Source organism: Phoca vitulina, unplaced genomic scaffold (assembly GCF_004348235.1).
Source record: "Phoca vitulina isolate PV1807 unplaced genomic scaffold, GSC_HSeal_1.0 scaffold65, whole genome shotgun sequence".
In the NCBI taxonomy this organism is placed as follows: domain Eukaryota; kingdom Metazoa; phylum Chordata; class Mammalia; order Carnivora; family Phocidae; genus Phoca; species Phoca vitulina.
The window spans coordinates 521785-548310 of record NW_022589768.1 but is presented as its reverse complement, the minus strand read 5'-3'; the positions used below and the strand labels follow the sequence as shown (position 1 = coordinate 548310).

Sequence of the window (26526 nt, the reverse complement as noted above, 5' to 3'; positions counted from 1 at the left end):
CCCCCCCCCCCCCCCCGCCGCAGGCTGTGAGCGGGACCGCCTGCCCTTCGGCTTCTGTGAGACCCTGCGCCTGCTGGGCCGATGCCAGTTGCCTGCCGTCCACACCCAGTGCTGCCGCTCCTGCCCCCCTCTGGGCCACGGAGCCCCCTCCCGCGGCCATCAGCGCATCGCCCGCCGCTGAGCCACCCCAGCTGGGCCAGGCTGCACGGGTCCGCCGACGCCCCCACCCGGACACACGGACCTCACGCCCGACCGCGGGCTGCACCCCGAAGGTGCTAACCTGGCCTGCTGGTGGCGGGCTGGGGCCCCCTCCCCCCAAAAAAACGTATTTTTTTATTTCAACGGTTTGCATAACCTTTATTATTATTATACATAAACGAGCACCTACAGTTTCAACGTGCAGCTTGCTTTCCTCTTGCATTGGGAGAATCTCAGACCCGATCTCCTGCCCTCCATCCTCCTCACGTGCTCCTCGAGGAGGAGTCCGCTGTCCTCAGCGGGCTGCAGATGAGGGGCGGGGCAGTGCTGGTCGCAGCCACGCTCCTTCTGCACCCCCCACATCCCCACTCCAGGGCCTGAGACCTGTGGTTTCGTGGTGACTGGGTCACACCCCACCTCGGGCACCAAGGCCCTTGCCTCCAGCAGGGACTGCCCCCACGGGGATGGCGCTGAGGGCTCCAGCACCCCGTTAGCTCACCTGCCCCAAAGGGGAGGAGGATCAGTGGAGCTGGTGACCCACAGGGGTGATGGGGTGCAGGTAGGCGCGGACGGCCACCCCCTTCCCGGCCCCCACTTGTCCCTTCCCAACTCCGTGTTCAGAGATGGCTGGGCTGGTGGCAGCTGGTTCCTGTCCCCCTGCCAGGCCCAGGCGCGACCTAGGCCCTGCCCACCACAGCCCCGTCCTTCCTGCCAAACCTACGTCCATGGAACCAGACCGGTGAACACAGTGGGCAGCAGCTGGTCAGGAGGCGCTCCAAGAGGGTCCTGGGCTCCAGCCAGGCTAGCCATGACCCTGCCAGGCCCAGCCCCTCCTCTGGGAAGTGGCCATGTCTTTTAGAGCCTGCTCCCCAGTGCTAGTCCTGGAAGGTGGAATCCCCCTTCTCCAAATGGGGGACACGGAGGGTCAGAGAGGCCCAGGCCCCCACCCCGTGGACACCTGCAGGGAACACAGCCTGTAATGTGCATGGTGGTTCTTGAGCTGTGTAGTGGGATGAGGGCCATGTGTCTACTTGTGGCTCGGTGGGAGGGCATCACTGAAAGTCGCACCCTGGGGACTGAGAACAGGAAAACACGGCAGAGGCTAAAGCCATCCGAAGCATCTGTCCCCGGGCCGGTCCCTACCTGGAAGGGATGGAAGGCAGAGCTGCTCTCCGGCTTCCCATTCTCGCTCACACACCAAACCCCTTTCAGTAACACGCTCCACGGGGCCTGAGAAGCCCAGGGCTCTGCGTGGGTCTGGCCTGGGGTCCGAGGCCCTGGCCACGCTGTCCTGGAGGTCCCCTCTCACCCGGCGCTGAGCCCTCTGACCTGGCAGGAAGACGGCTCCAGGCAGGCCCCACGGTGGCTCACGCAGAGGCAGGCGGGGCTGAGGTCACTCAGGAAAGCGAGTCACCGGGGCTTGCAAGAGTCCCAGGATCACTGCGCCGTCGGGGGGGTGCAGGGGCATCAGACTTCCTTCCTGTGTTTGCAACAGCTCCGTGGCCCGAGGAGGCCCTGGGGACCCACACTCCGTAACAGCTTCCCAGGGCTCGTGCTATCCACGGCGGCAACCCTTCCAAGGAACGGGGCCTCTGCGTCTGGGCCCTGACCCACGCCGAGCATGTGGGTCCCAGTCCTGGCTCACCACTGCTGTGACCTCAGGCACCCCCCAGCCTCACCGAGTCTGTCCCAGGAGGAGACGGGCTCAGCAGATCCTTATCTGCTCGCCCTGGGAATCCTCCCTGGAGCCCCCTCCCCCACACCATGGAAAGACATTTGGTCTTAATCATTCTCGTGTGTTCTTCCGACGACGGGGGGTGAGGGGGATGGTGTCCCCAGTGGCAGCTGGGCTGGAGCGGTCAGCCCAGACAGGAGGCAAACAGCCCATGACTCAGGGCACGCTGCAGCTGGGGTGGGGCGGGGGGAGCTGCTGCAGCTCCTGGCTGAGGCCCGGGACCCCAAAGCGCTCACCTCGGTGCCCCCCCATTCACCTGCAGCTTGACTTCGGCTCCCAGGGCTGCACAGTCGATGGAGGCATCCTGTCCCACACACCCCAGGGCAAACCAAGAACGTGGACCTAAAAAGAGCTGGCTGGCAGTTCGGAGCCCCCCCCCGAAGTCCTGTACCCCTCTGAGCCCTGGGGGTGAGCCCTGTCATGAGCAACTGTAATGGCATCTCAAACCAGAACATTATACAAATTAGTAGTTTATTTGGCTTTTTAGTATAAAGACTGTTCCAGAATTTAACTCAGAGAAGCCGAGAAGCCGCAGTGACATCAGGGGAAGTCACCAGCCACTGTCCCCCACGCAGCCCCCCGAGGCGGCAGCCAGCCTCCCGCCTGCAGGGGCTGCCCCGTCCGGGGCCCATCTGCCCAGGGCACGTGCAGGAGGACAGCCCCGCACAAGGCCAGGGTGGGGATCTGTGCAAGAATACAAACAGTTTAAAAAAAAAAAATGCACTGGCGATTCGCCTAGAATACTTCCTATATGGACACAGTGTGGGAGGAAGGCAGACGCGTTCCAGCCCCGGGGCCCCGGCTGCTGCGGGACGGCGGTGCGCGTGACCACAGGCCGCGGGAGGCAGGCCCGGGGGCCACGATGGCCCGGGAGCCAGGAGCGACCCAGGCCGCTCGGGTTCTCGCGATCACACACAGCCGCGCACAAAGAACTCGTTATATAAAATAGATGTACATAATTGAAAAACCCTTGATAAAAATAGTCTATAAAAATATAAACTGTAGTGAAAAATATACAAAAGTATTAACAGATGTTCAGCCCGTAAGACACAAAACCCGTCCCCGTGCGAGCTGGTAGCTGCCCTTGGCTGTGGGCGCGGCCTGCCGCTCGGCACCCTGCCCGCTCTGGGCCGGGCCAAGCACCCCTGCCGCCCTCTGCACACCCAGAGACCGGGCGGCCTCCGGGAAAGTGTCCCCCGTCCACGCCCCCCACAACCGCGCTGCTCTCACGGCCAGTGCCCGGGCACGGACAGCCGCCTGCGGACACCAACACGGCGCGGCTGGCCGCTCCCCGAAACCACGGCTCCAGCCACACCCAGCAGGCGCCTGGGCCCGATCCAGGTGCTTTTAAGATACATCTTTTTTTGGGGCAAAACCGACATAACCAGCCTATTCCAAAAGGCAGCATTTTCACCCCAGGATGTGGCAGTTCCGGGGAAGTCAGCTTGGAAGCTAGAGCCTGACCCTACCGCGCCTCCTCACTGCTGTCCCCCAGCCGGTGAGGGGTCCGCGGAGGGCAGTGAGGCCGCGCACTAAGGCCGCCCTCCAGCAGCCACCCACCCCCCCGCCGCGTCTGCCATCTGAGAGATCAGGCTAACCAACCTCACAACACAAAAGCTGACGCGGTGCGGTATGCGGGGACGCCAGCCCAGCCGGGACACCGATAAACACGGACCGAGACGGAACATCTGTCCTTAGAAAATGCACTTCCTCAGGGGACTCCTTCAGCGCTTCGGCTGCGTCTGATGCGTTTCAGCTGGGGGTTACTTCCACTTTCTCCAGGTAGTGTAAAAATTCCGTGTGCAATGGTTTCTTTCCTATTTGGATAACGCTGTGCCAGGAAACTCTCGCGTCCACACGTGGAGCAGGGATGGTCCGCGGAGCGATGAAGCAAAGTTAACCTTCCCTGTGCAGAGCCTCTCAGCAGAGCTTCGAAAAGAGCGCTCCCAGTCCGCAGAACAGCGTGGGCAGCCTGGCCTGCTGGAGGCGGTGGTGACCCTACAGCCAGGACCACGCTGACCCCAGGGAGGGGGAGGCCGGCTGCCAGGACGCGGATGCCTCTGGGCAGCCCTGGGGAGGGACCCCGAATGGGACAGCTCACCAAAGCTGTGTCCCAAGCAAAGGCACGGCAGCCGGCCTCCCCGCCGTCCCAGCAGGTGGGGGAGGCCCCGGGGCCCTGGCCGACGGCGTCACCCTGCACCCACACCGCGGCCCTGTAAGGCGTCCCCAGGAGCTTCCTCTGTCTCCTCCACCAAGGCCTGCCCCCGAGGTGGGCCTGCTTCGCAGGACGGCGGCCCACGGCTTCTGTGGACTCTCATCCCTACGCAGAGTGATTCCACGAGTCCCTCCGCAGAGAGCAGAGAGCACAGAGCCTCACGGAGCCGCGCCAGGCGGAGCGTGGGCTGGGGGCGGGGCAGCCCGGCAGTGCGCCGGGGAGCGGGGGTGTCCGGAGGGCCAGGCCCTCCCCAGGCTAGTCCAGAGATGGGGCACGGCGGTGGTTCGCCTGGCACGGAAGGTGTGGGATTTCTCCGGGCTGTTCCTGAACACAGATGCACTCGCTTCGCTCACCTCACGCCACCCAAAGCAGCCACGCTCTGGCTAGGGGGCGACACGGGGAGACGCCAGGGTGCAAGCCAACCACAGAACCCAGACAGATGCTGTCAACAGGCTCGACGACAGCCAGCCGGTTCCCCTGGGGGTGCACGGGTCACGCGGGACACGGACACCGCCCGCCACGGCCCGGAGATGGCTGTACGCGGAGCAGACCCCGGCCCGCATGGAAATGAGGAAGTGCAGTGTGGCCGTGGACGTCCGCCCAGCAGACTTCCAGAGACCACGGGCATTACATTCGGGCTTTCCGACGAGCAGAGGCCCCTCTGCCGTGCATCCTTTTGGCACGCTTTGGTTGTGAAGACAAGAGCAGTGTCATGGGGTGGGGGGCACTCAGGTATCCTCCTCTTCATCGCTGACCAGCTCGCCCTTATCGGGGCTGGTGTCCCGCTCACGCAGGAAGTCCTCGCGGATGGCCTCCAGCTCCGTGAGCTCCAGCCGCACCTTCTCCAAGTGGTAGGCGCGCCGGTTCCGGATCTGACGCAGGGGGAACGGGTTCAGGTCCCCGAAGGAGATACTGATCAGCTTCCTGGCGGGACAGAGGATGGGGACAGAGGTCAGCAGGGCAGGACATGGGACGGGGCCTGGGGCACATGTGTCAGCTGGAGGCCAGCGCCCCTCATGCAGAGGCTACGGGGCTGGCCCTGAGCCACCGCCTGGGTGGAGGCCCACGCTCGCTGTGTCGTGGGGCGGGTGGGGTGAGGGTCCTTCCCTTTCTGGCTTCTGATTCCCTGTATGTTGAGAGGACCGCAGTGCCACCTCCTGGGGTGTGTGGTTACCAGCGCGGCCCCCGTGAGGACAGAACAGCGCCTGGCATGTGCTGGGCAACCGAGGGCCGGTGTGCCTGAGCGGGACCAGCAGGAGGCTGGTTCAGGCTTCCTGGGACTGACGGGCAAGGAGTCCACCTGGCGGGAACGGTCACCCAGCCCGCCGCACAAGGGCCGGACGTGGTCTAGAGACGGATGGGCACTCGATGGGTTTCCCACCGGCCGCAGGTCCACGCACCGACCCCGCTAACTTGCCCTGGTCTCTGACCAGCAGTTTAACAAAAACAGCCAGGACGTGCCCCGAGGCCTGGCTAGGGGTTCCAGCACTAACTGGGTCAGCCGTGGCCGCCGGGGGGTGAAAACAGAAGTGGGTTCCTCCAGCACCAAGGGGCCTGCCCCCCGCTTCGGCCGGCCCGGCGGCTTCTCTTCCCTCCAGCCCCAGGAGCAGCTGTGATGGTACAAGCACTGCCCGGGGCCCCCTGCCGGCAGCTGGGGCTGCCACCTGGCCTGACGTTGGCCGGCGACTTCTCACACACCCACACGCAGCCTGACTCCAAAGCATTCTCCCGCAGGAGGCCGAAGGTCGGAGAGGCCAGCTTCAGAGGCCGCATCCCGGAGTGTTCTAGAACACGGGCGTGCGGGAGAACAGGGCCGGCCTGAGCGGAGTGGAAGTGCCAGCCAGGACCCAGGACCCAGGGCCCCTGCGCCCGGCCCCTTCCCACAGCTGTTAGCCCCAGGCTGCGTGCCCCCCGAGACCGGGCGTCCAGCCCCCACTTCGCGGCACGAGGCAAACACAGAAAGCCCCGAAGTCCTCGGTGGGCCGGTGCTGCCGCGGCCGGTCACCCCGTGAGCACAGCAGGACGCTGCCCTGCAGGCCTGGTCAGGAGCCCCAGCGGGTGTCCTGTGGTCGGCTAAGGCTGAATACCCAGGAGCCCTGACTCGAGACTGGTTTAATCCTGTTAACCCGACATGCCCTGAACACGTGCCAACTCCACAGCCTCTCCCTCCTTCCTCACAGAAGCGCTTACTTATCCGGAACCACCGGTCTGGGGAGCTTATTAAAACCCTGGGGTCTGGGCCATCACGCGTCTGCAAACCCGGGTCCCAGGGTGGACCCTGACTTCCTGAAGCCAACGGCCGGGCAGCTGCCCCAGAGCCGCTGACAAGGGGCCGGCCGCGCCCACATCCCCGCTGCCAAGCCCTTCTCAACCTTGACCTCGTGCGAGGTCGGCGGACGCCCTGGAGGTTCACCCCAGACTCTCACTGGCCAACGTTACCCTCAGGCTCCACGTGGTGAGGCTCAGGTCACTGGTGCAGGCACCTCAGGACGCCTGAATATGCCCTACAATCCACTTCCCAAGCGGGAGGCCCTAAAGATAGCGATGACTTCTGGGAGTCAGGTGTGGCCTCCGTCAGCCCCCTCTGCTCCCAGCATCCCGTCCCCCGGGGGCCTCAGCGCAGCTCCTGCCCCACGTCCCGCCCGCGGCCGGGCTCGCCCCCACACTGGCGCCCTGCAGCTCGGAGGCCTGGATACTGCCCTGGGCGTCTCACGGGCCGGCCCAGGAGAGGGGCGCCTGTCCGCTTACCAGGGGCCCCGGGGGTTGGAAGCAGTTTGTGACACATCAGCGGATGGAGGAGTCCACGTGCGGAGTCACAACAAGCATTTCATAACCGAAAGGGAATCAAAAACCTCAATATCTAACACAGACCTTTAGCAAGAACCACAAACATTTCAACAAATTGTTTCATTTCTACACACCTCAGGACGGGCATCCCAGGTCTGAGACAAAGCAGCCTTCCTATGAGCTATAGCCCAAAGAGTTTGAAAGTGGGGCGCCTGGTGGCTCAGTGGGTTAAGTGTCTGCCTTCGGCTCAGGTCATGATCCCGGGGTCCTGGGATCGAGTCTCGCATCAGGCTCCCTGCTCAGCGGGGAGTCTGCTTCTCCCTCTTCCCTGCTTGTGCTCACTCTCAAATAAATAAATAAAATATATATAAAAAAAAAAAAGTTTGAAAGCATATATAAGCCCCAGATGTTCCTCCCCCGCCCAACCAGCGGCAGGTCCGTTGGAACCCCCGTGGGAGCGTGGCCAGAACAGCCGCCATCCGCCGTCAGGGCACATGCAAGACAATGACCCGGAACAGGCAACACCATGTGGCCCGTGGGGGGGCACGGAGATGCTCCCCCCACACGCGGTGCCCGGCCCAAAGTCCTGGGTCTTCCCAGGTCCACTTCCTCTCCTGCCCTCCAGTTTGCCCCTCCTCCCTCTCTGGGGGCACCTCGCGCCCCACCCCAGGCCACCCCGACCCCCTGGCGTCCTCCCCGCTACCAGCCCTCCTCTTGTCTTCCCGACACCCCAGCGATGAGGCCCAGTCCCGCTCTGCTCCCGCCCGGCCGCCCCGGCCGAGCCACTTCCACGGCCCCGGACACACTGCGTCTCACGTCCCCACTGCTGCTCCAGCTCCCTGGGCCCAGGACACCCTCTCCCAGGTGCCCCCACCCAGCACCGCTCACCCCGCCTCGCCCCCCACCTGCCCCGCCCCGGGCTTCCCCAACGGCAGCACCCAGCCCATCAGGCCATCCATCTCCCCTCGGGTTCTTCCCGTCAGGGCCTGTCCCTCCCCCGTCACCCTCAGTGCCTGGAGGATGGCCTGCCACGCCGGAAAAGCTCAGGAAACACTTGCTGAACACAAACAAACCGGCCTGTGGGACGCACGTTGGTTGGATCAAGGACAAGCCGTCCTCCATCCTGGTTCCCCCTCATCGGTGGAGGCCACCGGGTGTCCAGAGCCTCTCCCACCCCTCGCTCGCACACCATACCCCTGGGAAGGCTGCTCTCCGTGGAGCAGGGGCAGCTGGGACCCCCCGCCCGAGGACTCACCTGGCGTCGAGGATCGTGCGAGTGAAGTAGCGGAGATACTTGAATATGGACATCGAGTCCTGCAGCTTCAGGATCTCCTCCTCCTTGTATTTGAAAAGCGCCAGGGCAAACCGGAAAATGACCTGCGGGCAGCACGGGGACGTCCGTCAGCAGAGAGGCCCTCCGCTCGGGGCTGCCCGGGCAGCGGCCTCCCGCGCCCCAGGCCCTCCCACGGCGGCCCACCACGTCCCCGGTGAGCTGGCCACTTGCCACCCGCAGCGTGCCCAGTCACCCAGCGAGCGGACCCACCTTTGGTCCCTCGTAAAGGAAAGAGTCCCAGATCTTGAAGAGGATGTCGCTGACGACGCTGTCCACAAACACCACCAGAAACCAGTTGAACGTGATGAGGGTGTAGTCGACGCTGTACTGTTCCAGGTGCATGTGCAGCCGAGGCAGCTTCTCGCTCATGAGGTCTCTGAACACCCGCTGGTCCACCTGCAGGGGAGCAGAGGGGAGGGCGTGGGGTCGGTGCGCCGCGGGCCTGCTGTCCCGCACGCCTGGAGCGCCTCGGCCGGAAGCGCACTCCTGTCCTCGCGCCGCCCAAGAAGAGGCTACAAAGAGCTGGGGAAGAGTCGGCCTAGCTGCCCACTCGCAATCCAGGGCTACGGGGGGCGGAAGCCGAGTCCTGGGCCCAAGAGCAGGTGCGACATCACCACGTCTGTCCCGCAGACGCCTCCCGGGTGTGGGAGCGCAAGGGTGTGACCTCCAGGGTCCACGGTGCGGCCCCACCTCCTACCCACGGCGTGGCCTGGGGCACATCTCCCCGCTCTCCCACGGCTGCCCTGGGGGTACCACAAGCCACGTGCAAACCACCATCCAACGAGGAGCTCTGGCCCTCCTGCCCACATCGGCCACGGTGCTCTGCTGGGCACAGGTGTCCCTCTGCTTCCCCGGAGGAGCGAAAAGCCGCGCGGGGGAGCCAGATGCCTGGCCTGTTGGGTCAGCTATGCTCAGGGCCCCGGTGAGGGGTGTTGGTAGCGCTCCCGGGGCCGGACGGGTGCCAGCCAGGGCCGCTGAGGACAGCACGCCACGCGTGCGGAACACCAGTGAGGAAGAGCCCGCCATGCGGGGACGGCATGACCCTCGTCAGGAGCCCCCAACGCTCCGTGAGCCCCGAGACCACCACACAGGAAGCCACACGCTGCCAGAGCCACGTCGGGAGAACCACCCGGAGAGCAGCCCAGACGTGCCCGGAAAGCGCAGGGCCCCTGCACGGCTCCTCGGAGTCGATCCCAGAGAAACCGGCACCAGCTCTCAACTGCACACCAGCCAAGCTGCGATGAAGAGTGCACTGATTCTTGGGGTTACTGGAAGTCTGAGATAACTGGAAACAATCTACATACACACGCTAAAACCACACTTTTTAAAAGTAACCTCCACACCCAGCGTGGAGCCCAACACGGGGCTCGAACTCATGACCCTGGGATCATGACCTGAGCTGAGATCAAGAGTCAGAGCTCAACCGACTGAGCCACCCCAGGCGCCCCTAAAATGACATTTTATTTATTTATTTTTTAAGATTATATTTATTTATTTGACAGAGAGAGAGAGCGCGAGAGAGAGGGAACACAAGCAGGGGGAGTGGGAGAGGGAGAAGCAGGCTTCCCGCCGAGCAGGGAGCCCGATGCGGGGCTCGATCCCAGGACCCTGGGATCATGACCTGAGCCGAAGGCAGACGCTTAACGACTGAGCCACCCAGGCGCCCCCTAAAATGACATTTTAAAAAGGTTTTTTTTTAGGAAAATCTTAAACTTTAAAAAAGCCCACAGTTCCTCCTTTTTGGAAGTTTTGCTTTTTCTTTATCATAGAAGCCTTAACAAACAAAAAGGTATTTTTTTTTAAAGGGCGTGGTTAGATTCAAGTAGGCATTACTGGTTGAAATTGTAAAATTTAAAAGGCAAAATAACAAAATGCTAAAAACATTGTTTTTTACAAAAAAATGGTTCTAAAGAGTTAAATTCTTCTCAGTGCGTAAAAGACAACAAAATACAGGAATCATGTTGGAAACGTACATTTTAGCTAATTTGCCTTCTGACTAGAGCAAGAAACAAAGTTTCAAAGATGTAAACTGGTTGAAATGAATTATAATGAATATTCCTTAAAAACCCAACAGACAAAAGCACATAAGCCGCCTTTAAAGCGTCCCCAGCTGCCCCCTTCCCCCCACACCGCGCCCCCCAGGAAAGCTGCACAAAGTCCCACAGGGCAAGCCAGACGACCGTCCGGCAGGGCACACATCCCCGGGGTCCGTTTCCCCGGGAACCCCGCTCCTGTCACCAGGTGGGGTCAGCATCACCCACTAGAGGAGGTGCCTGGACGTCCGACAGCCCCTGAACCGCACACGCTCTCCACCTGGCTCCGGCCAGTGCTGGAGAGATGTAGGGGCTGTGCATGGGCAAGGAGGATGGACGGCGGGCCGCAGGACGAGGGACAGCAGCGGGATTCCTTCTGCAGAGGAAGGGCAAGCAAGCTGACCCCAAAGCGGGAGTAGAGCCATGCCCTGGGCCCTCCCAATCAGGTGGCCGGTGGTGCCTGGTTCAGGAGGCCCGGCGTGGAGCAGCCTGCTGGGAACGACCCTCGGGCCTCTGTTCAGCCCCCACCCCGCCGAGGTCAGGAGGACGTGGGAGGACAGTATCCTCAGTGCCCACCAAGGTCCTGGCACACAACGTGGACTCAGCTGATGAACAGACGGAGAGGCTGCGAGCATCTGGCCCGTGGCAGCAGTTCGACAGGGATTCATGAAGCACGGGGCTGGGGGCTGGCCACACATGGCTGCCCCAGCCCCAGTGCGGCCTTACACGGAGCCCACCGCAGGAGAGAACACTCGTCACATGCATTCACCCGATGGAGAGTGACGGCCACCAAACACGGCAGTGAAAAAGCACAGAATGACATGGGAAGACGCTCGAGCTAGCGTGTAAACCAGCTAGGACACGTCTTGCCCCCAACGTGAATACCTAAAATGTATTTGGGGGAAAAAAGGCAAAAAGGAAAGATGTCAAAATGCCAACTGTGGTCTCGAGTGTGGGTAGAATAACGCAGGATTTTCATTTTCTTCCGAACATCTCGTATTCCCTAATAACCGCTCCTTCGTGAGCAGCCACGACATTTACTGTCAGGGAGAAAACTATCTCCTCCGACTTTACAATTGTGTTTATGTGACAATGTGCTGCAAATTTTATCTTAAACCCACATGCTTAAAATAGGCTTTCCCCTTCTGCGTTTTATTGAGTTTTTACGATCCAAGCATTAGGATAAGCTCGTAATGCACCTAATTTCAAACTGGAGCACTCGTACGAGGGGAGTGTGATGCTGGTCTTCCAGCTGGGGAAGCTGAGGCGCGGGGACGTGGAGTGAGGCGGCCAAGCTCCACGGCTCGTAGGCGGGAGGGCCTGGTTCAGTGGATTTAAGACGGATGAAGACCTCATTCTTCTTACTCTGAAACACAGTCATCTGAGATCGTGAGTCTGTAAGGCTCTTAGCTCCCAGGTGTCCGTGACACACAGAACTTAATTTACTGGCCTCCTCACTCCCACCGGACAGTGACTACTGCCTCTTCCCACGGCTCATTTCCTAGTTTACAGAATATTCTGACAAGAAGAGCCTCTAGGTAACGTAGCAAAGTGACGTGGTCACGGGGAGACCAGCTGAGCCTGTCCTGGGATCATTTGGCACCCGTGATGCTGGGACATGGCCCAGAGCCCAGCCCCCGGCCCGGGCCCACGGTAGGGGCACCTCAGGAGAGCTGCTTCGTGTCTCCGACCCCCAGTTTTCCCCGAGTACAACGGGGACAATGATGCCTTCACTGGGATGGTTTTGGGCAGCCGCCGGTACGGGCTGGGCTGGTGCCGAGTGTCAGCTCTCCCTGTCCCGGTCGGAGCGCGCACGACGCTCAGCCACTCGCTACGCGGCGGCCGGTGATCCTGGAAGGAACGTCATGGCCGCTGACCAGCTGCGGGACAAGCAGGCTCCCCTGCGGGACAAGCAGGATCCCCGTCCCCAGAGCGGCAGGAATGGCAGTGGGCTCGGGGCGGCGTGGGGCACAGAGGATGGGGCGCTCAGAGCCCGGGCCGGGCAGAAGCTCTCTAGGGAGGCAAGCGGGGGACAGTGACCTGCGGAGGGGGTTAGCTCCACACGGAAAACAGGGCGCGACCGGGAGCAAGTGTTCTGTCCTGGGGCAGTCTGTGCTTCCAGCAGGGGACCCCATGAGTGACATGGGGAGGCAACGCGGTGATGCAGAAGCGGTGCTGCCCTGATGGGGGTCAGTGGGGAAGCAGGTACTCGAGCCGCCAGGCAGGTGGCAGTGATCACAGGGCCGCAGAGGGAGAGGCATGAGGACAAGTCCAGGCTGGGGCGCGGGGGGCGGGGGGCAGGCGGTAACGGAGGCCACGACGAGAGATGTAAATACACAGCAGAACTCAGGGCCCAGGCAGGCAAACAGACGCCACCCTAAATGTGTACGACAGAGGGATTTTGTGCAGGGACTGGTCACATGAGGACAGAAGAGCCGAGAAGCCAGTGGCTGGTGGTGAGGTGGCCCAGAGGCGAGGGCAGGAAGCCGCCCCAGGCTGGAGCAGGGAGGTCCCCCCAGCATGGGGGGCCTGCCAGACAGGAGCTGGCCAGGGAGGAGTCAAGGCCGTGGGCAGGCAGTGCCCGTGATGGGCCGAGAACTACCTGCACTTCCCTCCTGCCCCCTGCTGGTCCCTTGTTGGGTTTACGCCGGCAGCCGCAAGGCCGGGAGGGTCAGGCCCATGAGCAGGGTTGCCAGCCGGGCAGCGGCCCCAGCCTGGCCCAGGGGAGCCCTGGCCTGGGCCCAAGGGGTTGGTCCAGAGCCAGGACTGCCCACGTGGGGACAACCCCAGGCTCTCCCCGCCCACATCGCCCTGCTCGGCCCTGGCTTCGGGCTCCAGGTGCAGCGGACGTGAGCTGTGCCCTCACGTCTCCTGCTGGGGAGGTGACTGTGGCCCCCGGGCTGTCCCTCTGGGTCCAGCACTACCTCCGGCTGCTCCCAGCCAGGAAGTGACCGCGGCAGGTCCCGACATGGCCCGTTCCCACGAGACGCGTGCCTGTAACACGCCGCCCCAGCTTGCGTACTCCCCGTCGGCCTGGCCAAAACGGCCTCGGAGATCCGTCCCACCCACGCCTCCTTCCTTTCCCTGGTCTGGGGGTTCCCCCAGCCTCCCCGTTCCCACCCCTCGTCCTTTGCAGGTGCCTCCCCTCAGAAATCTCCGGCTCGTCGACTCCTGCCCTGGCTCAGCTTCTTGGAGAACCTGAGCCGACACACCAGGTTCCCAGACATTCCTGGACCGCAACTTAGCTGCCCCTGCAGACAGCTGTGTCCGGGGAGCAGCTAAGCCCGGGGGGGGGGGGAGAAACAGCTGAGCCCGGGCGGGGGGGGGGACGGACAGCGAAGCCCGGGGGAGGGGACCCGGGGGTGACAGCGGAGCCCAGCGGAAGGACAGCAGAGCCTGGGGGCGGGGGGACAGCGGAACAGTCACCATGAACAGCAGGGCTGCGGGGCTGGTCCACTCCTCACAGCGTGTAACCGCCAGCCCGCCCCGCCGGCTCACGCTCAGCCCGGCCGAGGGTCCGCGGCATGCCCTGTTTTGCACCCGCCACAGGGCTCAGTGGCTGAGGCTGTGAGCAGGAACCCCCCAGGGCTGAGTTCGGTCCTGTCTCAGCTCGAACTCCCCACGTTGCTGACCGAGGCGCAGTATGTCTACACGTACCTGGGACCCCAGCAGCGTCTTTGTGTAATAGTCCCGCGGCATGAACACCTCCACTATGGTAACGAGACACCAGAAAGCGTCTTCCTGCTCCAGGTACAGAAGAGCCACCGCCACCAACCTGCACGCAAACGACAGCGAGGTGAGCGGCCACGCGGCCGGTCCGGACAGTGGCGCCCGCGGTGCGCCCTTAGTTCTCGCGGCCACAGCTTCTCCGGTCCCCGATAAACGACGACCAGTAAGTGTTCCTAGGCGACTGAGCCATCTTCCTTCTTTCTTTCTTTTCTTTTTTTTAGTAGTCTCCACACCCAACGTGGGGCTCGAACTCACAACCCCAAGATCAAGACTTGCACGTCCTACCCACTGAGCCAGCCAGAAGCCCCAAGGGAGGCGTTTTCTCAAGTTCAAGAAGCAAAGCTACTATTCCCCCCAATCTTTTCATTTGTTTTTTGTTAAAAGGTGATGAAATTCCTTCCCAACGATCAATCAGCCTTGTTAAAGAGAAAAAAAAAAAAGGCGTAGTTAATGCAGTTAATCCTTCCAAGCACAAAAACCCAGGGGTGAGTGTAAGACACGAAGAATAAAGATGGTTTACAAACAACTGCTCTGAGGGGCTCTCGGGAGGAACCGTCTCCCCAGCGGGCACGTGGAGGGAGGGAGGTGTGGCTTCCACTGTTCGGGTGTTCATATCGGAAACCCGGGCCCGGCCGAGACGGGGTCACCAATCAAGAGGTGACCTGTCCCGGGATCCCAGGCTTGGCTCCCCTTAGGCAGTTCTGAGTTTTCAGGACACACACATAAAATATTTGGAAAAAAAATAAATCCAGTAAAATGGTTAAAAGTAAGAGGCCCTAAAGGTGATGGGGATGCAGGTGGAAAGCTTTCATCTTCTGGAAGTCTTACTTTTGTGGGGAAGAACGGGTTCCGTGACCATGCCAGATAAACGGGGTGCTAGTGTCCCTCCAAACAGGCATGCACAGGTGCCCGCCAGATCTTTTGGGCTTTAGAAGTGTTCGGCTTCTGGAAATTTTTAGACTGAGTATTCAATGTGAATTGTGGATTTAAGCAAAACAAGACTGCTTCGTTCGGCAGCATCCTATTGACAGGTTTGCTTTTTGTTTTTTTAATGGAGGCCGTGGAGGGGCAGCCCAATCCCTCTCACTTCCGGGGCTCAGAGGGGCTGCCCCATCCTCAGCACCATGGAGGCGGGTGACTTCCCAGAAGCGTGGTTTGGACATTCCACCCGAAACCCTTCCTTCCTGCAACACGCATTTCAGATGCAAACAGACGGCCCTTCCTGGAGGTCTGTAGCTGGTGGAGGAGGATTTAAAAGGCCCCTGAGCCGCCAGAATAAACCTCAGCATTCAAAACTCAAGGCAAGCAATTGGGCTCCTGGGAAAATCCCTAAAGAGTGCGCACAGAGCTTCTTCCTTCTTTGTCCGAACCGCTATCAGCCTGGTGGCCCATGCTCCCTGCACGGAGAGAACCTAAGCGGACACGTGCAACACCAACGTGAGCAGGAGGCGCGTGGGCCTGACACGTGGGCACCAAGCAGCCACGCGCAGTCCGTGCCGCACAGACCCCGGGGCCTCCTGGGGCCTCGTCCCCCTGGCCCGGCTCCGAATGAGCAGCCTGGGTCATCACGAAAGGTGACAGGCTGTCCAGAGTCCCCCGTCTACGGAAGCGCTCGTGACACTTGCAGAAAGACTCGGGTCCAAAAGGGCCCGGGTTCGGCCAGCTGCAGAGCCAGGTGGGGCAGCTCCCTGATTCCCGAAGATCCAGTATAAACAAGGAGCAGCCACCACTGTCCGCCTCATGCGTTATAAACACCAAGTTATATAAAGTTATAATGGCATCAAACTTCTGGTCAAAACCGGAACGTGACAAGAGTAGTAAGAAATCAAAATGAAAAAACCTAGTTGTTTCAGATAACATTTGATGGTGGTGGTGGTGTTTTTAAAGATTTTACTTTTAAGTAGTCTCTACACTCAACGTGGGGCTCAAACTCACAACCCCGAGATCAACAGTCGCGCGCTCCACCGAAAGCCAGCCAGGCGCCCGTTTGGCGTTCTTGATACGTTCTGAAAGCATGTCTGTTTCTCTCAATTACTCCAGAACAGGGGACGTCGCATAATTAAGCCTACCTGACGGCAACCCTGCCCAACGATGCTGGCCTTCCTCAGCTAGGCAGGAGGGGAGGGGACGGTCAGGCAGACAGGGGCGCGGCCAGGCCGGGCACCCACCTGCTCAGACTCACCTGTTCAGACCCTGGCAGTAGCCGATATCCGGGTTCCTCCAGGAGAAGGCCAGCAGGACGTTGCGGAGCTTCTGGATGCCCTCTGAGGTGGGGCAGGAGTAATGCTTGTTGGTGGGCAGAGTCCGCAACAGGTCCAGCTCGATCTGCTTGGAGGCCGGGTTCTGTTTCTCCAGCGCCTTCCGGAGCAGCGTCTGGAAGTACCCAGGCTCGGTGCTGTCCTTGAACTTCCTGGTGTGGAGGTCCACGCACCATTTCCACACCTTGGAACGGTGCTCGTGGGGGATGCCTGCCCGGATCAGGTTCTTCAGCTCCGGGGAGCACACCATCTCCCTGTTCATCGTGCTCGCAAAGTAGTTTTCCCACTTGACGCCGGTGGACACCTCCTGGTTTTCTGTGAGATACAGGGTCTTCAGGTCCAGCGCTCGGACCTTGGCCACCAGCTTCTCCTCCTCGTCATCCTCTGGGACGGTCTTAAATCCATAGATATCATATTCACTGTTGAGAAAAACAAAGGAAAATTGAATGACAGGATTCTGACAAAAACACCAACCAAACAGAAAAACACGTTGGCCCACGCATACGTGGCCCTTTGATCTGGGACCAGGCGCTGGAGCTCGGTGAGGGAAGAAGAAACTTCTCAACAGGCGGGGCAGGACGAGTGGCTAGCTCAGTGGGAGGAAATGAAATTCCATCTCTTGATACTAGAATAAAAATAGATTCCAAATGGTTTAAAGCCCCACGTGTGAAAACCACGGAAGAAAGAAATGCGCCTGGTAAACTGGCCACGTGAACGTGTGTTTACACATCAAACGCATCTGTGTACGTAACTTCCGTGTTTCGAAAACGTCATTTTAAAACGTGGAAAGGCGAGGGAAAGAGTATTTGCGTAGACGTTAGGAACGAAGACAACGTGGGTGTGGGAGGCAGGACTGTGGCCCCAAGGACGTCCAGCCATGGCTCCTCACACCTGTGGCTGGCCACATCGTATGGCGTCACGCTGACTCAGCTGGGACAGGGAGGCTACCCCGGACCGTCGGGGGCCAGCGGACACACAGGGCCCTTCATGGTGGAGAAGCAGGGCAGGACCGCGGGCGTGTGGACCACGGGCGTGCAGACCACGGGTGTGTGGACCACGGCGTGTGGACCACGGGGCCCCTGCTGCTGGCTGAGGAAGGGAGGAGGAGGCCTCTGGCCTCCAGAAGCAGGGAAGACCACCCCAACTGCTGGTGTGGAAACAGAGCCCTCACTCTACAACCCCAGGGAACAGCTCGAGTGCGTGAGGACACACGGTGCCCGTGACACCTGGAATATCCAGGGAGGCCCGCCGGCCAGCCGGCCCGCACAAGCTCACACAGCACACGGGTGGTGTGTAAGCGGCCACATCTGTGACGACCTGTGAGGTCAGACCGACACAGGGCCTTTTGCACCTGCTGCCGAGGGTGGGACCTGTGCCAGCCTACTGGGGCTGGAGAGACGTGTTCCCTGCAGGCCGGGGATCCCGCTTCTCGTCTACACCCTGGAGAAGCCCCCCCACGGACACGTGGAAGCACAAATCCCTATGTTCACCGTGCCTCATCTGTCACAAGGGGACGTGGAAGGACCCTGCGTGTCCACCATGAGGGAAAGGAGCAGAGACACCGAGGTTTGGGTGCCTCCGACAGTGAAGGGGGCATGAGGCCCGCGAAACGCAGCTCGGGGGCCACACGGATCCACCTGGAAGATTTCACGAGGTAACGCTGAAAGGTTGCGAGTACGATGGGATTCGTGTCTTAGAAGGTGTCTCCAGTGAGGACTTAGAAACGCACACTGAAGCATCGTAAGACGGGAGGACACGATGTCTGGCATTTGCTGTAAAGTATTCCAGAAAAATCCCTGGGGACGGGGAGGAGAAGGTGCAACCAGACTGACAGCAATTACACAAGGGTCGCCTGGGGGGGCGTCACGTGACTCTACTCTGCGGGCTTGAAATTTTCCACAATGAGTCAGAAATCGATACGCACAGTCGTCGTTCTGCTTACACACGAGGTTTGGAAACATGAACAGAACGAGCCCAGAGGTGCCCGCGGGAGGAAGACAGGCCCTCACGAGCAGCCCTCAGCCCCGCAGCCCTGCGGAGAGCGCAGCGTGGAAGCCAGCCGCCCAGGATGGGGTCCTGTCCCCACGACTCGGGGGCTGTGTGTCCCTCCCCGTCCACGGAGCGCTCAACATGTGCCAGCGGGTAGGGCCCTTGCCGCAGCTCCTGGCACGCGGGCCTCAGGCAGCGCTCTTCAACAGGGGCGAGGCTCACGTGCTGCGAGCTGACACGGCAGGTCCTGCTGGAGTGTGTGCATCCACGGCGTGGGTCAGACCCTCGGGTGGCGCCGAGCCACTGTGCCGGGCTAGCCAAGCCTTCTCCCCACGCGGGGGCCCCTCTGCTCTTGAACCACAGTGGGAGCAGCTGTGTCCCAGGACGGGGCTCCTACTCTCTGGGGGACTGGCTCCCAGCAGGACTGGAGCTGAGGCTGGAACCGTGGACCCCGACGCGCTCGGGAGGGAGGTCCTGGACTCAACGACCTGGCCTGAGCCTGGCTCTGCCGCACGCTTATGACGGCAAGAACGCCGAGAGCATCCGTTCTTATGATGGGCGTGCAATGGGACACGCACTTGCGTCCTGTCCTCTGTGAGCGACAACCGTCGTTGAAACGGGTCCCACCGCCCATGACAGTCACCGGTGCCCTTACCTGACAAGATGAGGCTTCACGAACGCCTGCTCCGGGCCCTCGACCTGCAGGGCGTCCTCCAGCAGCTGAGCTATGACGTCGCGAGAAGGCCCCTGTTCTTCCGAGCAAACCGGCGTCTTCATCTCTTGCAGCAGGATCAGGTACTTGCTTTCTATTTGGCACAACTTGGCTTCCAGGCTGGAATACTATAGAGAACAGGGAGGTCACCTCCGTCCCAACCGGGACGCAGCATCGGCAGCCCTTGGCGCCTCGAGCAGCCGACGAACGACAAGCCCCGGCTACGGGGAAGTGAGCGGGGACCGTACGCAGGACAGCAGATTCACGTCGCCCCAGGCCACCTGCCGCGTCCGCAGTGGCTGCCCCGGGCCCCCTCCTGCCGGGGCGCTGGCCCAGCGACACCCACATCACTCCCTCATGGCTGAAGGCAGCGGCAGGAACAGGACCGCGTGGCCGTCCCTGCGGTCATGCTGAGTGTCACCCGGCACGTGGGCTGTGAGCAGGCGCCCACGCGGCACTGACATTTCCCAGGACGCCGTGCCCCGGGACCAGCTCCCGTCTGCCGCCTCATCAGACACACCCTGGGGCCACGCGGACGCAGGTCCGGGAGGACGCGGGGAGCTGGGTTCCAGGGGAACACGGAGCACACACAGCGGGGACCGTGAGCGCCATCGGACACCACCGGGTGACGGCAGCCGTGCCGGTGCTGCCGTTCCAGCCACAATGCCGACAGACAGGCAGCCGACAGGTTCCCAGCGTCCCCGTTTATGGAGGGGAAACCGGTCCACACAACTCAACGGAACAAGATCATAATCCAAACACCCTTCGTTTGGGGAACCTGAGCGTCAGAGTGAACGGTTTTCCGTAAACCCCGTGATGCGTGCGGATGACGACACATTGGGGCACCTCTACCCGCTTCCATCTCAGACACGGCAGCACTGAGTACGCAGCGCTCTGCACCCTGTGTTTTGGGTTCAGTGACCTCACGCCCCCAGTGTGGGGGCAGGGCTGGTTTACGATGTGCCCACTTCTAAAGGCTTCGGCGTCCCCGGCCACCGGGAAACAGAGCCGCACCCTGACCCACCTTGGCCATCAGGTCCCGCTCCCTCCTTTCCGCGTTTCTCCGCAGTGCTGAGAGCTCCAAAATCTCCTTATTTAGGAACTTATTCTGGGTTTTGTACCCCTGTAGGTTATCCTGTTGGGGAAAAAAAGCCATCAGTTCACACCGGTCTCTCTCTCTGTTAATATATCACCGTCTCTGCAAAGAGCCCAAGTTAGCGCGAGCTTCAAGAACCGACCGCCGGGCACTTCCTGATGGTCTCCGCCGCCAGCCTTGGGGCGCTGAAGGAACACGCAGAATTACATCCTCACGCTGCCCAGTGTCACGTCCCCGCACTCACTGATGTGGCACAAACCCTCGTGATCGTTTCTTCTGTAGCTCGAGAAACAACACGTCTTCTGGGGGTTCTCGCCGTCAGTCACTCAGGGTGGAGCGAAGGCCTCGCGCACACACGGCGCTCGACTACAGAACCCCACCCGCCACCTGTAGTGGACAACGCGCTCCAGGAAGCACGTTCCTCCCGTTTGTGTGTTGAAACAGCGGCTCAGTGGTTAAGCGTCTGCCTTCGGCTCAGGTCATGGTCCCAGGGTCCTGGGATCGAGGCCCGCATCGGGCTCCCTGCTCCACGGGAAGCCTGCTTCTCCCTCTCCCACTCCCCCTGCTGTGTTCCCTCTCTCACTGTCTCTCTAATAAATAAGTATAATCTTTAAAAAAAAAAAACAACATTTCGAACTCTGGAAAAGCTGACAGAAAAGTACAAGGAACTGGATACGCCATTTGCCTAAAATTCACCAGCTGTTAACGTCTGCTGCACCTGCCATGTGACGTAGGACGGCCTCACGGGCCGGAGACAAGTTCTGCCAAGTGCGGGGACACGATCGGCTGCGGCCCGTGAAAGCCCGCGAGGAGGGCAAGCGTCTGGGACAAACGCACTCGGCGGCCAAGCGCAGTCCTCTACCCACGTGCGCCCTCCGCTCTGCGGGGTTCCCAGGGCTGCGCTGGTCCCCGGGTCACCGGGCAATTCCTGGACCGGCCGGGAGCGTCCACCCCTCACGGGACGGAGGCCACGGCCGTTCCTCGAGACACGTCCCCGTCTCCAGGCTGGACGCCACCGTGGGGACGGGGGCCCACAATCACCCTAAAACGTAGAGGGACTGTAACGTTTCCACGGCCCCTTCGGTCGCTAACACTTGTGAAGCTTGCGCTACAGGCTACAGGGTCCGCGTGAGACTCCTGACGGCTCCGCGAGTGAGAGCCCTCGGGCCGCCATCCCTGAGAGCGTGTCTCCCCTGAGAGCCCGGCCACCAGGCTCTGGGCCACTGACCACGCCCAACGGACACGCTCACGCCTCCCGTGTCAGCAGGACTGCACGTCACGACAGGCCTGCGACACACCCAAGCCCAGCCCCACGGCAGCCTGGACCCCCCGCTCTCCGTCCTCCCCTCTCCCGGCGACTGAAAGCTCTCTGGCAGCGCCAACACACGTAACGAGAAGCAGGCCGACGAAAGGAGGGCGGGGCCGCGGGCGGCTGGGTGATGGCGGGAGAGCAGAGCAAGCGGGTCCTCCTCCCGTTATGTTCCATGTGACTGCTCATCGTGAGGGGTCTCCCTAGGCTGGCGACGACGAGCACGCAAGTGGAGCCCCTACAAGCGCTAGACCTCATGAGACCCCCGCGAGACCCCGTGAGACCCCCGCCAGACCCCGTGAGACCCCGCAACGGGAGGGCTGGTTCACACATGAACACACTGGGGCAGGAAGGGTCCCGACCCCCAGGTGGGGTTCGCGAGCAGCAAAGCCGGGTGGGCCTGAGCTCCTCCCCGTGCTCCCTATGGTCGTGACGCGGTGTTTCGTGCTAACCACGCCGGGCACTCCCGGAGAGGCCTTGCGCTCCCAGCACAGTGCAAAGCCTGGCACGCGGCTGAGCGCACCCAGAGTCCAGACGAGGAAAAGCTGCCGGCGTGGAGGCCCGCACCAGAGAGCAAGTCTCAGGAAGACCAGCCACACAGGTAGGTGGGGACGGCGCCCCGACGGCAGCCCCGACCATGCCCAGTGAAGCAGAGGGCCACCTACGCCAAGCAAGGAAGAATCACAGAGCCACGGAAAGGCCGGGAAGGAAGTACAAAAACAGTAAAGTACTTAAGCTGGTAAAATCCTACAACCAATGTGTGTTCCTTCCTCAAAATACCCCAGAAACAGAAAGTGACCCTGTCCCGGAGCCAACGAGAAGTGTCAGCAAATTCCAAACAGGCCACACACGCTGACCAGAGTCGGAGATAGTGGGTTGTGACAGTGACGGACGAGACCCCCCCCCAGTAACACAGTGTCCCCCCGCGGGGGTGTTCTGAATTCAGGGTCAAGGCAAGAAATCAGTATGGAAACCGTGCAGCTGCGGGGAGTGGGGGGCAGCGAGGACACACGCGGCAAACCCCACTCCGTCTGCAGCCCCCGCCCGCGAGCCTGCTTTCAATTCCTGCGGAGCCGCCGCAGGAGCCTGTGGTGGGAGCGGGCGTCTGGTGCTGGCGGCGACAGAAACCTCGGGGCGGCCGGTCGGCCCACTTGGAGCCCACAGCCACGCGCCGGGCCCTGAACAGCCACCTCCTCCATGAGCTCTGTCCCACGTCACCTGACCACGGCGGGATTTCAGAGCCACAGACCTCAAAAACTGTTGAGAAATGTTGGAGGAAAACAGTCATGAAATCACCAAATGATTCAAAACCACCCTACCCATCTTGCCACAAGATCTAAAGGGTGAATAAGGAGGGGAAGTCTAATCCTGATCGAGTCTATCTGCCGTCTCCACAGGGAGCTGCGTGGACCAGAGACAAGCCGCTCGCTCCCGCACACGCCCTGGTTCAGCTCCCGCACGTCCCTGCCGAGCTCGCTCACGAGGCCTGCAAACAAACACCGCAAAACAGGCATGCTCGCCAAATATCAGTTTCAGCTGACGTTAAGTAAGCCGCGGTCAAACGCGCATCGCCGATGCGGTGACGTCCAGGTCGGGCGCGCTCTCGACTGCGAATGCGAGCAGAGCTGAGTCTTACCAGCCACACCAACCACGACGGTTTGTGCAACCACCGCTGTGTTTGTGGTCGAATCACAGAGGAACGGGGTGGGAAGCTTCGTTGCTGTCACCCTTCTGGACTCACACGTGCACACGCGTCACTGAGAACTGGTCGTAGACTGCGGAGGCCACGTGCACGTCCCGACGATGCTGCTGTCAGCCCAGTGTTCACCTCTGTTCCAAACTCTGAGACCCCCCGCCCCCTACTCAGTTCCCCACTGACAAGCCGGAGAGCTACTGCTGGGCACGCAGCTGGTGCTTACTAATCATCTCCACGTGGCAAATCTTTGCCTTCAAGGATAACCTGCCCTTGGGAGCCAAACACCCCTGGTGCCCAGGTATTTACGCAAAGAGGGCAGCCGGGCGAGGAGCATGTTAGGGCTGGGTGGGGCCTGGGGCACAGACCCGCCTGGGGTGGGCTGGGCCACACTCAGCGTCTCTCTGCGGCCTCATGGCCAGTGGCACGGCCCTTCCCCACCTCAGTTATAACCTGGACAGTCATGAGTTCAGGAAGCAGCCCCTGTCCTCAGCGCCAGGACCCTCCCAGCCTGGGCGCAGGGGCCCCGACTCTGAGCAAGCCTGCCTGGGAGCCAACCCCAAACCAGCCGTTGGGAACGATGCTCCCTCGGCTCCCCCTACCCCCAGGGGGCTGAGGCAGGCCGCGCGTGCGGTGCTGGCCCGGACACTCATGTGCGGGGGCAAACGGGGCCCCCTGGGCTACATGGGGTAACAAAGCTCTAGGGGTGCAGAGCAGAAAGGGGAGTCTCAGCTGCCTGAGAGCAAGGGAGGGAAAGTTCCAGAACCACTCTGAGCAACGGCATCGCTGGACTCACACTTTGGTTTTCCAAGGACGCTTCTTAGCGAACTACCCACAGTTTGCCTACAAGTCCTGCTACATCTGCTCCGTCTGCCGAGGCCCGGAGCCCTGGACGCATCGAGGGGCCGCCTGCAACGCTGTCTGCACCCCGCCGAGCCCACGCCCCACTTACTTTCAGCCTGTCCAGCTCCAGGTGCTCCCTGCTGGGGGGCGTGGGGGAGCCGGGCACCCCTGCAGCAGAGGGGGTGTGGTCCGCGCCCTCGCTGAGCTGGCGCGAGAGCTTCATGATGACCTCGTCCTTGGCCTGGATGGTCTCCACCAGCATCCCCAGCTGCTCGCTGAGCTCGCCCACCTTGCTCTTGAGCGTCCTGGCTTCCTGCTGCAAACTCTCTCTCTCCAGGGAGAGCCGCTCCAGCTGGCTGCTGAGGCCCAGGATCTGGTCGTCCTTGCGGTGCAGAAGGTCAAGCGTGTCCTTCGGGACGCCCGCAGACAGCCGGCTGCTGGCGAAGTACTTGTCGTACTGGGAGGACCGGACCGTGTGCTGCAGCAACCGCACCAACTCCTGCCGCAGGGGGAGGCGGGGAGGAGAGAAGCAGAGACGGTGACAACACGACCCGGGGCAGCGCGGGGCCGAGACACGCGCACACTGACTTCCCCCTGCAGGGTCTCGGAGGCGAGAGGAAGAAACATGCACTCCGTCAAGCCCGTCTGCAGAGAACAATGCTAGGAAGCAGGAAACCGTGGATGCGCATGGTGCCGTCCGCCGCGGGCCCGTCACACGCACATCCGTGCACAGAACAGGAGCCCCAACGTCAGCTCCGACCTGCCCAGTGACGGGGCGTCCTCGGTCTCAGAGGGAAACGGACACCACGTGGGAACTCCTTTCCCTCCTGTTCATGGACTCGGCCGATGCCGCGCTGGGGTGGGAGTGGGCACAGTGGCCGAGACCCTCCCCTGACCCACTGGCGGCGTCCCCACGCCCCCTGGAGATCCAAACGTCCCTGAAGAAGTGACCTAGTGGGGCGCGGGCGCCTCCATCAAAGCTTCGGGGAAAAGCCCTTCTGGGGACGAAGACACCCAGAGGCCCCGGCTGTGCTCCCGCGGCCGGCTGGCTGCAGGGGGTCGCACGCGGGTGAGAAGGACGGTTACCTTCTGGCTGGACAGGTCTTTCTTCAGCCGGTCCAGCTCTTCCTGTTGGGTCTGGACCTGCAGCTGCATCTCGGACGCGGGCTTGCTGACGGCGCCAGCACTCTGTGCCCCCTCCGCCGAAGGGTCACCGCTGACGTGGCGGTTTTTGTACGATCCGATCATGTCTTTCAAAGGGCGCTTTCCTTTGTAGGGAATACGTCCAAAATCAAAGGGAAATCCTGAGCCAGTTACTCCTACATAAAAACAAAACTTGTTTTCTAAGTGCAGGACAAGTCATCCTTCTGGAAACTCCCACCCGCCATCCTCGGGGAAGTTCTGCATTCACCGCGCAGAGAGCACGGGCAGGAGTGGGGACGCCTCTGGGCCCTGGCTCGCTCTTGACGAAAACCGAGCCCCGACTCAAAGATGATCCCCCCGCCCTGGATCCTTCCTTATGAGACTCGTCACGTGGTCCCTTTTCAAGAAAACGTTCAGGATGTGATTGTTCAACGTCTGCCTTAGGACGCGGGAAAATGGGCGGAGTGTGCTGGAACAGATGAGGAATTTAGGACAAGGCCGCAGGACACCTCGCTCAAGACTCGTCTGGGATGCCGTCTCTTTTCCAGAAGCTCAGGTCTCTTCCCCAATTTCCCATTTCGGCCACTTTCAGGACCAAAGGGGACAGAGACACAGGCCGAGGAAGAGCACAGTGGTTCCAAGTGCCCACAGCGTCCCAGAAACACGGAGCCTCTTCCCCAGGGCGCTGCTTGCAGTCAGACAGCAGGCTCCCGGGCGGGACTCACAGACACAGGGACCCTTGGCTCCCTTCGCTCATCTGTTCTCAGTAAGAAAACAAAACCAAGCCCCACCCTAAACGTACGTCTTCTTCACTGTGAACAAGTGTTTCAAAGCATGACTACATTCTCTTCCTTAAAAATGGGCCTTTAAAATACTGATGGGTCCAAATAAATGTTAATACGGATGGATTCAGATTTATACTCAAACTACGAGGAGGCAACGGGAACTAGAACACAGTATATGGATTCCATGAAGCTGCAGAACAGGTGACTCCCAGCTCTTAAGTGGGGACAGTGGCTGCCCTGGGAGGGGTGCGTGACTGGCGGGGCCGGGGGACAGGGCTGGCCCGTTCCTATTTCTTGAAGTAAGTGCTGCCTACGTGGCTATGTTCACTGTGAAAACCCATCGCCTTCACATTTCTGACAGATGCGGGGGGGACTTTGTGCACTTAAACGCAGGGGAACAGAGAGAAGGGAGAGCAGTTCGCGCCCCCTGCGTGACAGGGACAAGCTGGGGGGCTGACGCTTGTGGCTGGTACAGGAAGGGTCCACGACCCCACGCTATCAGAGTCCGCAGACCCCACGGGGGGCTGCGTTGTCTGGCCCAGGGAGTTTCCGGCCCACGCGAGCCGCTCAGCCTCGCAGACCCTTCCTTCCTGACCGAGCTCGCAGTTCCTCCTCCAGAACCCAAGTGCCCCTTGCTCAGGAGGTGCTCCCGCGGGCCCTCACCGGGG

At 61.4% G+C, this 26526-nt stretch overlaps 2 protein-coding genes across 5 annotated transcripts in view; one reads left to right on the top strand and one right to left on the bottom strand.

The window, feature by feature from the left end:
* Positions 1–388, top strand: part of ADAMTS7 (ADAM metallopeptidase with thrombospondin type 1 motif 7) — a 41398-nt gene extending 41010 nt beyond the window's left edge. Inside the window, exon 24 of the mRNA XM_032391913.1 lies at positions 24–388. Coding sequence (XP_032247804.1) covers positions 24–181 — 158 coding nt within the window. The 3' untranslated portion in view covers positions 182–388. The remainder of the gene's footprint in view (positions 1–23) is intronic.
* A 1813-nt stretch (positions 389–2201) lies between these two features.
* The window catches only part of TBC1D2B (TBC1 domain family member 2B), a 61477-nt gene continuing 37152 nt past the window's right edge, over positions 2202–26526 (bottom strand). For 2 of the 4 annotated variants that reach the window (XM_032391940.1, XM_032391941.1), the window contains exons 5-13: positions 25017–25249; positions 24040–24429; positions 20014–20124; positions 18933–19117; positions 16213–16707; positions 13959–14076; positions 8479–8664; positions 8191–8312; positions 2202–5072 (exon numbers count right to left, since the gene is read on the bottom strand). In XM_032391940.1, the coding sequence (XP_032247831.1) occupies positions 4877–5072; positions 8191–8312; positions 8479–8664; positions 13959–14076; positions 16213–16707; positions 18933–19117; positions 20014–20124; positions 24040–24429; positions 25017–25249 (2036 nt within the window). In that variant the 3' untranslated portion in view covers positions 2202–4876. The remainder of the gene's footprint in view (positions 5073–8190; positions 8313–8478; positions 8665–13958; positions 14077–16212; positions 16708–18932; positions 19118–20013; positions 20125–24039; positions 24430–25016; positions 25250–26526) is intronic. The other 2 variants (XM_032391943.1, XM_032391942.1) reach the window with 1 other exon arrangement.